This window comes from Archocentrus centrarchus, chromosome 19, assembly GCF_007364275.1.
Source record: "Archocentrus centrarchus isolate MPI-CPG fArcCen1 chromosome 19, fArcCen1, whole genome shotgun sequence".
NCBI lineage: Eukaryota > Metazoa > Chordata > Actinopteri > Cichliformes > Cichlidae > Archocentrus > Archocentrus centrarchus.
Window position 1 is genome coordinate 27,834,153 of NC_044364.1, and position 18,042 is coordinate 27,852,194.

The 18,042-nt window shown below is 39.6% G+C and overlaps 1 protein-coding gene and 1 long non-coding RNA gene across 3 annotated transcripts; both read right to left on the reverse strand.

Annotated features, from left to right (window-relative positions):
* Nucleotides 1–255: 255 nt before the first annotated feature.
* On the reverse strand, nt 256–6,578 carry LOC115798579 (uncharacterized). 2 transcript variants are annotated; one of them, XM_030755476.1, is made up of 5 exons: nt 4,738–6,578; nt 4,501–4,590; nt 3,777–3,848; nt 1,335–1,433; nt 256–437 (listed from the first exon to the last, which is right to left on the reverse strand). In XM_030755476.1, exons 1-5 carry the CDS (start codon nt 6,521–6,523, stop codon nt 361–363), a joined length of 2,124 nt encoding a protein of 707 aa, XP_030611336.1. In that variant the 5' UTR covers nt 6,524–6,578; the 3' UTR covers nt 256–360. The 2 variants fall into 2 exon arrangements, with proteins under 2 accessions (XP_030611336.1, XP_030611337.1); XM_030755477.1 differs by lacking the exon at nt 1,335–1,433.
* Nucleotides 6,579–6,650: 72 nt separating this feature from the next.
* LOC115797752 (uncharacterized) lies at nt 6,651–8,072 on the reverse strand. The gene is made up of 4 exons (XR_004021450.1): nt 7,971–8,072; nt 7,127–7,232; nt 6,866–6,936; nt 6,651–6,772 (listed from the first exon to the last, which is right to left on the reverse strand). It is a non-coding gene; the product is annotated as an uncharacterized LOC115797752 (long non-coding RNA).
* Nucleotides 8,073–18,042: the final 9,970 nt, after the last annotated feature.

Genomic DNA, 18,042 nt, shown 5'->3' on the forward strand with positions numbered 1-18,042 from the left:
CTATCCAGGATTTTCTTTTCTTTTCATAGTTATGCCCCGATTCCTTACAAAATCTCTTATGTTTTGGATAGAGCGGGCAGCCAGAGCAGGATCTTCAGCCTTCTTGCATTGCTGGCATTCAATCATAGTGGCCAGTTTTCCTTTTTTGATGTGTTCGCCAAAATGTCTCATTTTTATTTTTTATTTTATTTATTTGGGACAATGCACATTAATAAAACAATCAATACTTAGTACAGATTGTAAATGAGCCAGATTATAGCATATTTGCTAATTTGCATCTGTAGTCCCTAGGCAGAAGGACAAACAACAGAAAACGTCATGAATATACAATAGTAGTAAAAGACAACACATTGACAAACATTAAAACAATATGACTGCGACAACCTCCATGGGAGACCATGGATTCTTTTTTGCTCTTCTAGCACTTTCCAGAGATACTAGAAAAAAGACAAATAAATTATTAATGAAAACCAACTCCATTTTAAACAGTTTTTAAATAAGGAAATTTGTGTTTAGTATATTATTTGTTAAAACAATGGTTCTTGGCTATAAATTATGTACTGATGTAATGCCTATTTATTCCCCTTTTAAAATGTGAATTAATAAAGAACATACATTAGCGGGACAAGCTACAGAAATGAGCATGTGCGTTGCACAGATGAAAATAAATTTCTGCCAATGCTAAACAGCTTATTCTGCCATTGACACTTGCTTGGTAAGTGTGGTTGATTATATGATTGAATTCTGAAGAAAAGGCATTTTCGTAATTTCAAAATAGTATTTGTTTGACAAACAGGCCTCAGCAGCTTTCATAGAACCATCCAAAGCCAAAAGAGGCTTGCTGGTCCCTAGATCCCACTCAGCACCACGTTTCTCTATAGGTGCTGTATCAGCAAAAGCCCAAAGTTGAGAACCCTGGTGTACTAAATCTAACTTAATAACCAAATTAGAAAATATATTCCCATTGCTTTGCTTATTACAGTTTTTTGGTGTTTTGCTGTTTTGAAAAAACATTACAGATTAAAATATGTATAAAGAAAGTACTATAAACATTAGTCCTATTACTGATCACTAAATTGCATCTATTTTCTAGCATCTGAATATTGACAGTTTGAAAATGTATCAATTTAATACAAGGTACAGTTTTATATGGTATGTGCATTTAGGCCAGATATATTAGCTAAAATATCAGCTCACAGTATCCTGCAGAAAGAGAATGGTCACCATATTGCCTTTGGGTGGTGTGGATAATTTCTTTTGACCATGCTTCAGTTGTGCTTTTGTGCTTAAGTAATTTGGTGTTTAGTGACTTGTGTATGTGTGGTAGCATTTACCAGAATGTTTATTTGTGTTCTTTTTTCTGCTGGGCTCTTTGTCCTTCTTTAGTTTTGTGTTGGGTTCTTTCTCCTTAGCATCTGTGTGTTTACTTTGTGCTGAAATGAAGAAAGAAAAGATTATAAAACAAAAAATAACAATGGTCTGGATGAGCATTTATTTGTTGTAGGTAGGTTTCTTAAATACTGTGAAGTCCAAGATTCTCCTTTATGGTGTTAAGCAACTAATGGATAAATAATGAATTTATTCTCTTAATGATGAAATCCAGATGTACGGTTTAGACTTGTAGTTCACAGCGACACATGGATGTGTGATATGCCCAGTGCTACTACAGCTTATAACAAAAGATATTGAGCTGACTTATGCACTAAAATAAGACTCAAGCAGTGACTGGAAAGTCGACCAGCTTTTGCAAAACAAGGATGCGATCACAGAGAGAGCTAAGCAAACCAGGCAACTAACAAGGAGACATTCCACCAAATACATACTTTAGTAGATCAGCCCCTTCTTTCAGGTCAGATGGTCACCACAGCAAGTCAACCTCTTCCACCTCCCCTTGTTCTCTACATTTTCTATCCTCACACCAACTATCTGTTAAGTTTCCTCATCCACATCCATCAATCTCTTTGGTCCCCCTCTCTGTCTCCTGCCTAGCAGCTCCATCTCTAACATTCTTTGATCAATATGTCCACTGTCCCTCCGCACATGCCCAAAACAATCTTAGTCTGGCCTCTCTAACTTTTTCTCCTAACTGTCCAACCTGCGTAGTCCCTCTGACATTTTCATTCCAAATCCTATCCATCCTCATTAGTCCCACAAAGAATCTTAACATCTAAGCCTCTGTCACATACAGCTCAGCCTTCTGCTCAGTGCCACTGTCTCTAAATCATACAATATAGCTGGACTCACTCTTCTCTTTTAAACCTTTCCTTTTACTATTGCTGCAACTCTTTGGTCATACACCACTCCTGAAAATTTTCTCCATTCATTCCATCCTGCCTGTACTCTCTTCCTCACCTCTTTTTCATGACTCTTCATTTCTCTGGATAGTTGATCTACTTAAATTCCTCCACTTTTGCAACCTCTGCTCCTTGTAACCGGACTGTTCTACCACCGTCCTCATTCACACTCGTATTCTGTCTCACAACTGACTTTCATTCCTCTTCTTTCCAGTGCAAGCTTTTATCTCTCGAAGTTCTCTTTTACCTGTTCCCTGCTCTCACTGCAAATCATGATACTGTATGCAAACATCATATTACATGGAGATTCCTGTCTGACCTCAACTGTTAGTCTGTCCATCAGCAGGACAAATAAGGGGCTGAGAGTTGATCCTTGATGCAGTCCCACCTTCAACTTGAAACTGTCAGATCTCAAAACTACATGCTTGTTGGGAGGTTGCATCGCTACTCCTTGTTAATGAGGGGATGCCTCACAGATAGAGCCTTCTGTCTGCTGTTGGGGCAGTTTTCTTCCTCGGTGGCCCCTCTGACCTGTGGGGTTCCCCCGGGGTCAGTTCTTGGTGCTCTACAGTTCTCCATTTACATGCTACCCTGGGGTCGACATTTAGGAAGTATAATATTCCTTTTCACTGCTTTGCTGACGATGTGCAGGTTTACATGCCATTAAAGGCACCTTCCAAGAAATCTATTTATGCTGTGTTTAATTGCATGAGGGATATTAAGACAAAGATGGACTTAAAGTTCTTAAGATTAAATTAAAACAAAACAGATTAACCTGTTTGGTCACCCTGACTTGGTCCAGGTTCTTACCATTTCTCTTGGCCTACTAGCACCTTATATACCATCACAGGTAAGGAATCTTGGTGTTATTGATGGGGTGTTCAAATTAGACAAGCAGATTAGCTCTGTGGTCAAGGCTAGCTTCTTTCAGCTTCGGCTTCTAGCCAGAGTCAAACCTTATCTTAGAAGGGGCAATTTAGAAAAAGTCATTCATGCCTTTATTACATTGTGCTTAGATTAATGTAACTCCCTGTACTTAAGCATTGGCCAGTCTGAACTCAACTGTCTGCAGTTGAAAGCTAAGAACATTATTTGCTTAAGTTGATTCATCATTGTGAATGGTATGATAGGAAGTGCTTTTATTTTTATATTAGGAAGTGCAAGCCTAGACGCTGTAGTTGCTGTTGTGCACACTGAAAAGCAGCAGCCATGCCTATATGTTAATTGTTGCACTGTAATGTATTCAATGAGTAAATTGTTAGATTGAAAAGACTGTCCTGGTCATCAGTTATAGCTACTACTTCTGTATTCTACATTCAGATCACTTGAAATTTAGCTTACATATCACCCATTTATTTGAACTGTTGCTGTGACAACAAAATTGAAATGAGTGAAGAAGGTCTGAATCCACTGTGCATTATTTCATAGCCTAAAAGCAATCAAAAATGGTGACATGTTAGTATACTGAGGATATGGGCTAACCTTGTGATAATGGCGCAGACATGCCTGGAGGTTCCTCGACAGGTTGCCTAGCCATCAATGGTCCTGCAGAACCTGTAATAAAATATAATATATTTCATTGCATACATAGAAAGATGAGTAGAAGTATTACAGTGAAATTTTGGTTAACTTGCTATGTGGAAAGGTAATGTTTACTCTCATAATAATAATAATAATAATAATATCTTATGGTTATTTGCCTTTTCCACTGAAATTTGAAGTCCTTGGGACTGAATTTCATTTGGCACATGAAGTCAAGTTTGGACAAAAGCACACTTTTACAGAATAAACCAGGAAATGTTCAAAAATCTAATTGACATACTACACCCTTTGCCATCTTTTTATGCGACTTCAGAGAGACCCATCTGTAGAACACAAACCAACTGTGGAAGTCTCTTTGCATGAGTGCTCAATTGCTATCTGGGACCTAAGTCATTCTGGCCCTTGCTGTTTTCTAGTATTTCAGATACAAATTAATGTCCCCTCAATATATGTCTGAAATACTAGAAAACAGCAAGAAATTTTAGTTATTGACTTGACAGTGAAATTAAAATTGGTTACGAATACAACATAGCATGTAGCTAAACTGTTAAAAGTCTAACCATCTGGTGACAATAAATACACGCTAGGTTCCTCAACAGATTCCTTATATATATATATATATATATATATATATATATATATATATATATCACACAGTACTTACCGGTCTGTGGATGTGTGAGATTTGCTTCATCTACCTCACTCTCAGCATCGACCTCACTCTCAGCATCTGAATCGGTCAACTGTAGGTTGTCTAGTTAAAATAAATTATATTGCCTTAATGAACCATGAGGTTAAAGTGTTATAAGTTGCCTATGCACAATGTGTGTTCCATTTTGCTACCATATATTTGCTAGAAACATGTCTAATTTTTAATGTAAACAACTTTAAATGGCATTACCTTCGATTTCATTCTCGTCAAGTGTTTTGCCTTGAAGGCTTCTGAGAGATCCTTTCTCCATGGCAAGCAGCAGTTTGGATATCTTGGCCAGCTGGGTAGTAGCCTCAGGAAGTCTGTAATATTCACGATGAACGCGAATATCGTGGCCAAGGAAGTTAGCAACTTGGTCCAACTCGTGATTCTTGAGGTTCAAGATCTGAGACAAAGTTGCAACATGTTTGCGTAATTGCGTTGACCTGAGGAGCTCAGGGTTTTCAGCCCCACATTCACTGGCATAAAACCTCAAACAGTCCTGTCCTCTGTAGGGAGTCAGACAATGAGGTCTGGCAAACAGGAACAGGTTTTCTGCCAGAACACCACAGTCTTTTCTTTTTTCTATTAGGCGTGTTATGGCATTCACCATGTCTGGCGAGAGTAACACTGCAACCTTCCGGCCTCTTTTACCCCTTAATTCAACACGACTGAAGTGTTGACAAAGGCGAAGTTCAAATTCTGTCAGTCCAAATGCGACGTCCTTATGCAGGGGACTTGTGTCTCTTTCCAGAAAGCCATTCATTGTCATCTTTGAAATTTCTCCCCCTCTTCTTCTGTTAAAAAGTATTATATTTGCCATGGTGGCTTTACACAGTTCACTATATGATTTTGGTGAACTATTGTCTTCCAAGTCCTTCAATGCTTGTTCTGTAGTCTTCTCCAGATGTCTGTGAAGACGCTGAACATCTTCGGTGAAAGGAAGAGTGGAGGGCTTGTTAAACTGCTGCTCATTCAACGTAGTTAAAGCGGTGTGAGAGATGAGTTCAGACCACTTTGTAGCATAGAGAGTTTTGAAACTCTGGGTTGACTTTATCAGCGTACTGTCTTGTGCCATGAGTGCTCTGCAATGTAAAATATCACTGACTTTCTGTAGTGAGTGACCTAACTTTAGAGCAAGGCTTGGAGTACGGTAGCAGTGCTTTTCTTCATCATACCCGGATACTTTCTTGACCGCTTTGATAACCACATCAAAATTTTCAGGTCTCACAGCATCCTCAAGACTATGTATTGAGAATTCCTTGCGAAGCGTGAGCAGGAGTCTTCCAGATTCTCTGAGTCTCTGGCGAATGTAGTCATATTTGGTGGGATCCTGTCCATATTTGTTAAAGAATGATTGGGCCAGCTGAAGAATAGAGAAGTCACTTCGCACAGTAGAAGTTATTTCATCATCTTTCATAACAGCTAACACGCTCCAAACACCTGGTGATATCTGCTGACACAAAGCTGACTCATTCATAGAGGCCAAAGACAAAACTTTTTTTCTTCCAATCTCTGAAGTGGCTTCTACTGCTTTTGAAGAACATTTTCGAACATGTCGCCAAAGATCTCGTCGCAGATATAATGCCTGGCAGTACATGCAGTGAATGTAATCTTTTGCATTGTACTTTTTCTTTGATGTGCGTCTTAGTTTTAGTGATCCAACTCCACTCGCCAAGACCTCTGAGTTATGCTTGTGGTTTCCCTTGTTGCGAAGCTTTATAAGCATTTTCATACGTTGTTTGGACCTCTTGGGAAGACTTAAAACTTGAGCAACATCTGCATGTGTTTTCTCGTGAGTTTTTAAGTGACGTGTAAACTTTGTCTGTAGTTTCCCACAAATGTAGCAGTAAGTTTTATTTCTGAGCAAGGATGACGTGTTTGAGACTTTTTCAGCCATAGCATCAGCACCATCATCAACAAATATGTCTTCGGCATCAGCGTTTCCTATATTGCCAGTAACTCTTGATACTTCAAGCTGACTTGTGCTGATCATATCTTCAGTTGATGATTCTGCAGCTTCAGAAACGGGCTCTCTGTTTTCCTCTACAAAACTTTCTTGGTGGTGTCTTTTGTTTTTGGAAGAATACTTGCTGGTGGAGACCTCACAATTCTGTACTTGTTTGTAACTGATTTTTAAAGGCTCTGATCTGTCATCGCACGAGCTGTTTGAATCATCTATGGAATCAGGAACATACTCCTCTTCTGATGATACCACCTCACTTGAACTTGGTTCTGTACAGACCTGATAATGATTAAAAACCATCGTATATACATATATTATATTTTGCATACTTGGAAAGCATTGCACCGAGAATAATTCTACTAAAAAGCTTACCACTTGCAGAAGTTCAGTGATGTCCACCTTGTGTTTAACATAACACTTTTTGTGCCAGGACTGGTTGCAAACTAGAAAGAGAAAATTAAGAATTAATAAAAGAAGGTAGCATGGAAAGTACTTAAAAAGTCAGTGCAGCAGCAAATGGCTCATTTTAAACATATAGCACAGCTACACATGGAACAGGTTTTTAAAAGTGTTCCTGTGGCATCACATTCAAAAGATACAGATGAAGCCCCCCTTCCATTTTCAAAAAATTACCTTTACATCTCACACCACTCCATTTCAGAGGTGCAAAAGGTCCTCCACATGAAACACATTTTTCTAAACTTGACATTTTGTCAGGGACAAGATCATGATCACAGTCCTGTTGACCAAAAAAAAGTGTAATCATAAGATAAGAATCTTAACGGACACTTGTGAAGTGTAGAATATCAAAACCAATGAATCGTTTGTACTCTGTTTCTATAAAAACATGAATTAAGGATGAAAGTGACATGATTTGTATGTGTTATCCCTGTTGTGAATGAAATTGTTTAGAAATTAGAAACTTCAAACCTTAAATCTACATTAATAACTTGTTGCCATGTAAAATTCAGAGGAAAAATTACACACCTGGAATAACAGAAAAAAGATCCCCTCTCAACCTAGCTTGTTCTTCAGCAGAACAAACCTAACTAATCAACTAAAATAGAACAAAAACATACATTCACTGTGGATTTACTCTACCAGTTAAAAGTTTGGAGCCAACTTCTCATTCTCATTAAAATGAGAAGGTGTGTCAAAACTTTTGACTGGTATTGTACATAAATATATTGTATAAAAGCATGCATGGAGCATGACCCTTAAGAATATGGTCATGCTCCATATTCTTGATGGTGAGCAGATATCTCACCTGAAAAAAAACAACCCCACCCCACCCCAAAAAATAATTTGAATATACATGCTTCAGAAGACTGAACTGGATTTATAATCTTCATAATGTATTAACTTGTGAAATTAAAGATTACAAAAACCAACTGAATCTATACACAACTGAATATAATTTATATGAGTGAAAATTTAAAAAAGTAAAAGTTAAGAAGTCGTTAGAGATGAAAATTACCTCTGGTGAGTTGCCCGAAAATGATCTGCAGGCATCCACATCAGAAGCCTGACACAGCAACTCTTTGGAGAGCTAAAATGAAGGGATGAACACTGAATGAGTCTAGGCTTCTAAATTAAAAAAAAAGAAATAATGTCCACCTAATGTATGAACCTATCAAGCTGAGTATTACACAGGACCTGTGTGTCTGCGCACTTCTAAATGTAACTTTCGTTCTTTTGTACTTGTATTTTCAAAAATCAGTCCTCCAAATTCCTCCATCTTACATTTTGAGGATTACATAGGACCTGTGTATCTGAATAGTACTGAATATCACTCTCATGAGTTTGTTTTATAAAGTAAATAACTCATTGAAGATGTAAATTACCTCTGGTGAGTTGTCTGGAAAAGATCTGCATGCGTCCACATCAGCAGCCTGACACGGCATCTCTTTGGAGACCTGAAATGTAAAGAACAATCACTGAATGTGAGTTTGTTCATAATGTTCAAAACCGAGTCCTCCTTATTCCTGCACCTTACATGTTGAGTATTACACAGGACCTGTGTATCTCCGTGCTTCTAAGTGTAACTTTCATTCTTTTGTACTTGTATTTTCAAAACTCAGTCCTCCTTATTCCTGCACCTGACATGTTGAGTATTACACAGGACCTGTGTATCTGCGCGCTTCTAAATGTAACTTTCATTCTTTTGTACTTGTATTTTCCAAATTCCTGCATCTTACATGTTGAGCATTACATAGGACCTCAGTATCTGAATAGTACTGAATATCACTCTCATGAGTTTGTTTTATAAAGTAAATAGGTCATTGAAGATGTAAATTACCTCTGGTGAGTTGTCTGGAAAAGATCTGCATGCGTCCACATCAGCAGCCTGAAACGAAATCTCTTTGGAGACCTGAAATGTAAAGAACAATCACTGAATGTGAGTTTGTTCATAATGTTCAAAACCGAGTCCTCCTTATTCCTGCACCTGACATGTTGAGTATTACACAGGACCTGTGTGTCCCTGTGCTTCTAAATGTAACTTTCATTCTTTTGTACTTGTATTTTCAAAACTCAGTCCTCCTTATTCCTGCACCTGACATGTTGAGTATTACACAGGATCTATGTCTAGACACAGATACTATATCCCATCCTAGTTAATATATATATATAAATATTAGGTCAGCATAATTTTTTTACATGTGACAGTCTATGACATTTTGAATAGTACCGAACAAGTTGGAATAGTGTAGTCTGATTAAGTCTTTCTGCAAGATCTGCCTTTTCAGGCTCTGTGCTCCTCACTTGTGTTTTTGACTATATTGAAAGTGTGTGCTACAGCTTGATATATCCTTCAAAATTGTGTTCAAAGGTGGTAGAATGACTGGTGGTAGAGGTGGTAGAGTGACAGTATTGTTACACTTCTATATACCTTGCTTCTCCATGGCCAGTCAGAATCACCATAATTATAAGTGATTTCTTCCCCTGGACCAATATCTTTGAGCGCAAATAAACAGAGATGGGGTCTTCCAGCCACTCTTGTAACTTTCATTTTGCTGTTTGGGTTCACCTCCTCATCATTTACCAGTCTGCCTAATGATCCATCCTCTCTGGCAGCATCAACACTGAAATATCAAGTATGCAATAAGAATAATTACGTCATGTAAGAGAAAGGATTTTGCATATTCAGTGTTAGCATGTCTGAAGAATATTCTTCCACCATCTTAAAACCATCTGGCACTGTGTTTCATAACTGAAACTACTTTTACTGATGATGAGGCAGAAAATGTTTGCATCTCTGTGTTTAGATACAAATTTGGGGGGGGGGGGGGGACACCTTAAAACAATCACATACCATAACTGTTGTCCATTGAACTGGAAATCAAACATAAAAACCTTGAGTGCATCATGGTAAACTTTCAATCGGTTTTCTTGTTCCTTTCTGCTTATGACTTCCCCTCTATACTCAATAAGGAAATCTCCTTTTTGAAAGCACCGACAGCTGAACACACCCCGACCTGAAGGTACACATAATAAACAAAGTAGAATAATACACTTTAAACAATGCAGAGCTGTCCAATAGTAGCAATTAAGACTAACTTTTGAGATTATTAACTTATTCAAAATCAGTTCATAAATAAAGTATCTCTCTAGGTGTATAGAATTATCTACCCAAGAAAAAAAAAATTATCCAACATAATAGCTTCTATTTTGAACAGTTGTCTCCTTTGGAATAAGACAGATGTTCTGATCATGATAGTCATAGAACATGATCTATGCTCCTAAAGTGCAGTTTAAAAATTGTAAATTAAAAACAATCTTTGTTAACAAACCTTTGCACAATAAACTCAGAACTCACCTTTAAATGAATTAATATATTTTACATTAAATCCTTCCTTATCTTCACCTAAGGAGCAGTAATAACTGGCATCATGTTTGGGATTTCTTTTTGCTCTCTGTGGCCTTGTTGCTGCCATCTCCTGCAAAAATCACATGTTGATAACTTGAGCAACAACGTATTACTGTGTACAATATAATTTAATGGTATTGTATGTGAAAATGTCGTATGAATGAACAGTATCACATCTCCTACTTTCTATTGACAGGTTCTCAAAACTTTCAAATAGAAAAATTAATCTTAATCCTAAGAATTCCTATATAGTATAATTTGTGCCTGAGAAAGAATATCACACACTGATACACATCACAGACAATGACCAAATACAGACTTGACTTTTCCGGCAATTTCATGCCTTGGTTCTAATTCTGGAGTGAGCCACCATCCCTTTAAACTCTGGTACACTGACTAGCATGCTTGCTAATAACTAGCTAAACTGTTGCAAATCAGATGCTTTAAAGTATCCCAACATCAAGTAACCTACACATTCTGCATAATTGCATAAAAATATGTACCTAAATGTGTAAGGGGTTTTATATGGATCTTACCTCTTCCTCCAAAGAATCCCCTGCAAAGAATGACGCTTGTTCAATTAACACGTAAGGGCTTGCACCTGAACTGGACGGACTGTACCACATTGATAGAAGAGGAGGGGTATGACAAATAGAGAATTCTTTTTTTGTTTCTAAAGAGCACAAGGTTTGATTTATTCAGGAACAAGAAAACAAATTTGTTTAAATAATATTTTGTTACTTTGATTCAATATTTCAAAGTGTGTATTTTATCTTACATTTTGCTTTTATTAGGAGGCAGCAGTCACATGGTATCTCCCACCAGCAATGTTTAACCCTTTATCAGGCAAGTGACTTCTTTTGATCACTTCTGCTGACCTCCTAAATGATGTCACAGCAGCTATACTTTAAAACACATTCTTATTCAGAGACACTTTGGTATTTTTTGTATTCATTTTCACCCAAATAAGGTAGCTTAAACCTTTTATAAACTTTTCCTTTATCTGGAAACTGCTGTCTAATGGCAGACCCAGCAGAAAAACGTTTTCTGATGAACCTGCCTATAGACAATCTAGACTACCTAGACAATCCATGTGTATACAGAGTAGCATTATTACCTGGAGATAAGGACAAAATATCAATCTTTATAGTTTTATGCTAACAGTAACATAAGTAATCATGATATTTTTGCACGTTAAGTATTTTTTAAATTAATGCTTTTTATTTTTATATTTGTAATTCTGTATTACCCCATGGGTGGTTATCCATTCTTTCAAGCTTGGGTTCTCTACCACAGGCCTTGGAGCATGAGGGTTCTGCACAATATCTTAGCAGTTCCCAGAGGTGTGCTCTTCTGTATCAAGAAGTCTGATGAATCTCCGGGTATCTGTTTGAGCCACTCTTCCAGTTTGGGGGTCATTGCCTCGAGTGCTCCAGTGACCACAGGCACTACTGTTGCCTTCACCTTCCAGGCTCTTTTTAATGCTTTTTTGAGTGCTTGGTATTTTTCTAGTTTTTTTTTTTTGTGTTCCTTTATCCTAATGTTTCCATCATTTGGGATGGCTACATCACCACAAAAGCTTTCCTCTGCAGGTTAATGATCCCGATGTGCAGTTGGTTCGCCATTCCCATTTTGTTGTTCTGTAGCTGGAAGTCCCACAGGATCTTAGCTCATTTGTTTTCTACCACCTTGTGTGGCATCTCCCATTTTAACCTGGTTTTCTCCAGGTCATATTCTGCACAGATGTTTCTTTACACTATTCCGGCTACTTGGTTGTGGCGTTCCATGTATTCTTTTTCTGCTAGCATCTTACATCCTGGTGTTAGGTGCTGAATTGTCTCAGGGGACTCTTTGCACAGCCTACAACTGGGGTCTTGCCTGGTGTGATAGATCTGGGCTACTATTGCTATGGTGCTCAGGACCTGCTTCTGAGCCACCATGATTAGTGCTTCTGTGCTGTGTTTTGGTCGAGCCTTTCTGTTCATTGGTAGGATTTGTTCATATCAGCCACTTCAGCTATCTGTCCCTGGTACATGCCATGCAGTAATCTTTCTTCACATTCACTGAGCACTTCATCCTTTGGAGCTATCTTTCCAATGTATTCATATATTTTGTGTTTCATTTAAGACAGTGGCCCTGACACTCACTATCCTCTGTCTATAGCTTCTGGATGCTGGATTTGGGATGGAGCCCTCCATGTATCGTCAGCAGCTTTTGCATTCTTAAATCAGTGGACTGAATTTCCTCCCTTTTCTATCTTATTATTCCAGCAGGGTATCTGATTACTGGTGTTGATTGGCTGGACCTTGTTACACCCATTGAGCTAACATTTCAGGCCTTACTACTTGCAGATATTTGGCTGTTGCTGCTTTCCCGATGGTTGCCATTTGCTTGTGGTAAACCCAGGTACTTGTAGCTCTCCTTTATATCTGTTTTTCTGCCTTCTGACAGTGTCACACTCTGTGTGTATTACCTTCACTTCCTTTGTCAACATTGCGCCATATTTCTCCAGTCCAAATTACACTGATACATAGATATATACAAAGAGAATACAGCTTGATGTCATCCATGCAGAGGAGGTGGCTGATGGTGGCCCCATTTCTGAGTCGGTATACATAGCCAGTCTTGTTGATTATTTGGCTGAGAACATTCAGGCCCAAGCAGAACAGCAGTGGGAACAGAGCATCTCCGCATCTCCTTGGTAAATGCTATATTTGATGGAGACTTGTGCAATTGTGCAACTGGCTTGGAGTTGGCCTCAAAATTTGTTCTCCACAGCTTTGATGTAATGTCCTTAAAACAAGTCAAAATGAGGCTCAGTATTGTGTGTGGCCTCCACGTGCCTGTATGACCTCCCTACAATGCCTGGGCATGCTCCTGATATGGTGCCGGATGGTCTCCTGAGGGATCTCCTCCCAGACCTGGACTAAAGCATCCACCAACTCCTGGACAGTCTGTGGTGCAACGTGACGTTGGTAGATGGAGTGAGACATGATGTGCCAGATATGCTCAATCAGATTCAGGTCTGGGGAACGGGCGGGACAGTCCATAGCTTCAATGCCTTCATCTTGCAGGAACTGCTGACACACTCCAGCCACATAAGGTCTAGCATTGTCCTGCATTAGGAGAAACCCAGGGCCAACCGCACCAGCATATGGTCTCACAAGGGGTCTGAGGATCTCATCTTGGTACCTAATGGCAGTCATGCTGCCTCTGGCAAGCACATGGAGGGCTGTGCGGCCCTCCAAAGAAATGCCACCCCACACCTTTACTGACCCACTGCCAAACCGGTCATGCTGAAGGATATTGCAGGCAGCAGATCGCTCTCCACGGCGTCTCCAGACTCTGTCACGTCTGTCACATGTGCTCAGTGTGAACCTGCTTTCATCTGTGAAGAGCACAGGGCGCCAGTGGCGAATTTGCCAATCCTGGTGTTCTCTGGCAAATGCCAAGCGTCCTGCACGGTGTTGGGCTGTGAGCACGTGGACGTCGGGCCCTCATACCATCCTCTTGGAGTCGGTTTCTAACCATTTGTGCAGACACATGCACATTTGTGGCCTGCTGGAGGTAATTTTGCAGGGCTCTGGCAGTGCTCCTCCTGTTCCTCCTTGCACAAAGGCGGAGGTAGCAGTCCTGCTGCTGGGTTGTTTCCCTCCTGCGGCCTCCTCCACGTCTCCTGGTGTACTGGCCTGTCTCTTGGTAGCGCCTCCAGCCTCTGGACACTACGCTGACAGACACAGCAAACCTTCTTGCCACAGCTTGCATTGATGTGCCATCCTGGATGAGCTGCACTACCTGAGCCACTTGTGTGGGTTGTAGAGTCTGTCTCATGCTACCACGAGTGTGAAAGCACCACCAACATTCAAAAGTGACCAAAACATCAGCCAGAAAGCATAGGTACTGAGAAGTGGTCTGTGGTCCCCACATGCAGAACCACTCCTTTATTGAGTGTGTCTTGCTAATTGCCAATAATTTCCACCTGTTGTCTATTCCATTTGCACAACAGCATGTGAAACTGATTGTCAATCAGTGTTGCTTCCTAAGTGGACAGTTAGATTTCACAGAAGTTTGATTTACTTGGAGTTATATTGTGTTGTTTAAGTGTTCCCTTCATTTTTTTGAGCAGCGTATATACACACACACACAAAACTTAATGGAGAGGTGTACTGTACTGGCTGACTTACTGTGAAGTGGACTGGCTCCTTCACACTGCTGTTGACCTGCTGGATGAAACCCATTATTTGACCCCATTTGTCCACAAGCCCTGCACTCATGGTCAACATTGCAGATAAATATGTACTAATCTGCTCAAGTAGACCTCGACTGTTGTCTTTATGAGCATTTTTAACTTTTCAAGCTCCTCTATAACATTCAGATCATACAGTGGTGAAAACCCAAGAATCACGCTGAGGTTCAAATCCACAAAAGACATCCTCATCCAAGGAGTCAACAGAGTGAGCAAATAAAAACTCAGAGAAATTTGACAGCTATGCAAAAACATGCTTAGCTGGAAATAATGGAAGTGTTATGTTTTTTTACTTCATACTAAAATCCTGTTGGTTTTTAATCAGTCTTTCCATCATACTGTGATTGTCTCGATTGCCAAGAAGGTGATACATGTACAAATGATCTGCTCTATTGTGGCCATAAGAATGTAATTTATAATTTTTTTTGTGACAGTTTATTAGTCCTTCATCAAAATATTCATCATGTACATGTAGAAATCCATGTTCAGCATTTATTACATTTTAATAAGATAGACTTGTCTTGCATACAGAACAAATAGATTAATGTATTAAGAATTTGAAAAAATCGTGACCTCTTCTATTCTATCTGGCCTTGAATACGCTTTTTTTCATTTTCTCAATGACATAATCAACAAAATGGCAGCAGTGGAGTGCAAAAATATTGTGGTGAAAAAAATGTCTCTTTTAAGTTTTAAATTTTTTGTCATCCATGCACTTATCACACACATTTATTATTCATAATGATTCAAAATTATAAGATTTGATCAAAAAGTATTTTCATTTGTGCATATTTTTAGGTGTCATAAACATTTCAAGGTTGGACAAAAGATTGGGTTTAGGCACCCAACTAAACTTTATAAAATCTTCAGTTTTATAGCATAGCGAGCAATCATATTGCCAACTCATCCCCAGTGTAACTAGCGAAACGTGAATTAGAAGGACAGTGTAATAATTAACAGGACCTTCCGGCAGACAACCAATCAGAATTAGACACTGTGTGAATATTCATGAGGTCCTGCTATTACACAACCTGCCATAGGGGGCACTGTGGCGATACACAGATTATACACAAAGTCAGGTTTATGTGTATTAAACGGACATCTTTTTTTTTTGCATTTTTCGGGTTAATGGACCAATAGAAACCATTCTACATTCTTAGAATTTCATCAAAATTAGCAGGACACGGCCCCTGTCCTGTTAATACAAAATGTCCTTCTAGTGTGGTGTGTATTCTGACGAATTGTCCTGCTAATACACATTTACCAACGCACACACACACACACACACACACACACACACACACACACACACACACACACACACACACACACACACACACACACACACACAGAGCACTTGTGGTTGAAGTAGAAATCTGACAAAGTATCTCAAGAGAGGGCACAGGGATGTCCTCTGGTTCCAGGCCTCAGGTTGTCACTGATCCCCAAGGATTTGCATCCAAGTATTAAGGATAATCCCTATTCTAATTTTAATAATCCATTTACAGCACTTTAGAGCCTGTAAAAGCTGGGGTACTTCCTAAATGGCTGATGTAATGTTTTTGTTAAACCCTCTGAATTATAGTGGAAAGTGTTCACTTCAGTCATCCTTTATTGCTTTATCTCAAATTCATTACGATGGTGTACGAGAAACTACTAAAATTGTGTGACTGACTGTAAATGACTCTGCGAGCTACAAAGGAAAGAAATCTGAACTGGTTGATAATCATTAGCTAAAACCCATTTTATTGCATAGGTTTGCTTTAATAACTGTCTTTAATAAAGTTTCTCTGATTTGTTCCCGAGATGAACTGATGTTACATTTGTACACTAATAAAATATTACCTGCCAAAATGATTGATTAGACTGATCTTATCAGCTGCCTTTTCAATATTGTTGAAAGATATCATCAGTAGACTGATGGAGCGCGGCTTTTCTCTGTGATTACTTTTTATGTTTTACTTCAGCCGAGTTGAATATTGCTTTGACTATTAAAGTCAATAAATTTCAAAAGCTTGTCCAAATGCAGACGATCTAAAGTTGTACAGAGTGGGCTTGAATATGAGCCGGAACGCCTGCTGCCTTTCAAGAGAGACAGAAGTTTGATTAAAAATGTACGTGCATCACCATAACTGCAACACTTAACCATAACCACAGCTCTCGCCTCGTCCCCTATGGGAGGTTAGATGGAGTGGGACACAGTGGAGAGGGGTGAGGGGGAAATATATGTATGCATGTCTGAGATTGACGAGGGGATAGTTAGGAGAGTGGAAGACACCATCTGATGACTATTAGCCGTGGCCTGACTGAGACTCAAGGCATGGCAGGCAGCCGATTAGCTGACAATGAGACGATGAGTGGCCTGTCCACCCGCCCGGCATACATCATGCAGACAGGCCATTGCCCTGCTGCTTGCATTTGCAGTCCTATTAGGGAATCGGCCCTCAGTCATATTTCTTAGATCCTGGAGGAGCAGATCAATGAAACGAGATGGACTTGTTGCCAGTAGGCCCCTTGTGTCTGAGTGGGAACATCTCTCTTTATGCATTCTGGAGCAGGCGTGGGGAGGGCCTTGCCTCAGCACTTTGCCGAAAGGATGAGGTGGATGAATGCGCTGGTGATGAGTCACTTCCATATGTTGTTTATTGATCAGCTGTGGGGCATTATACCTCAGTGCTCCTTAAGTGTGCCGTCTGTTCGTCCACTTTGCTCATTTGCATGGAAATGATGATCTCTGAGAATGATGGAGTATTCGTGCTGCACAATCAGTTATTGCAGTGTCAAAATGAAAGAAATGAAGCAGATAAGGAGGGATCAGAGGTTTTAGTATCTGTCAATTGGGCAGGTACATCATTTATTCTGTTCCAAATTGGTTTTGGTTTGCAGGAGATAACATTTTCCTCTGGCTGACGTGGGAAAGTGAATTCACTGCAGGCAGAGCACAGACACAGATACATGCGTGCATGTGTGTGTGTGTGTGTGTGCTGCCTATTAAAATTCCACATGAACAGTCACACACTGTACCATTATCGCAGTCTGCTCAATCGTACTTTGTGCCATTTACACACTTCCTTAGAGATTAGCCATTTGTTTAAATAAAGCACATTTCTGGAGGAGAGTTAGCAAATTCATGTAAAACTGAAACGCTATCCTTGCAAACTAAATAGCACCAAAGGAAAATGAAAAAAGACTACCTCAATACTGGCTAGAGCTGTAATTCTTCCATGCTCCAATTATCCATCCCTCTGGCTGATCCCTATCCATTTTCTGGTGCTTATCAGGAACCAGGGGCAGCACTCTAAGCAGAGCTGCCAAGACCTCCCTCTCCCCAGGCAGGGTTATTCCCTGAAGCCAATTGGCAGCCGGGCATCTATAACAAAGTCCTGGACCCCTACATCTTCTCCTGCAGGTGGTGTGCCCCCGAGAGGTTTGACC

Excerpts from the sequence above, each read along its gene's own strand:
- LOC115798579 (XM_030755476.1), bottom strand. The coding sequence starts at position 6,523 with ATGATCAGCACAAGTCAGCTTGAAGTATCAAGAGTTACTGGCAATATA. Across the intron at positions 4,591-4,737 it reads TGACGAGAATGAAATCGAAG|ACAACCTACAGTTGACCGAT; the intron begins GTAATGCCATTT and ends TATTTTAACTAG. Across the intron at positions 3,849-4,500 it reads TCTCACACATCCACAGACCG|GTTCTGCAGGACCATTGATG; the intron begins GTAAGTACTGTG and ends ATTTTATTACAG.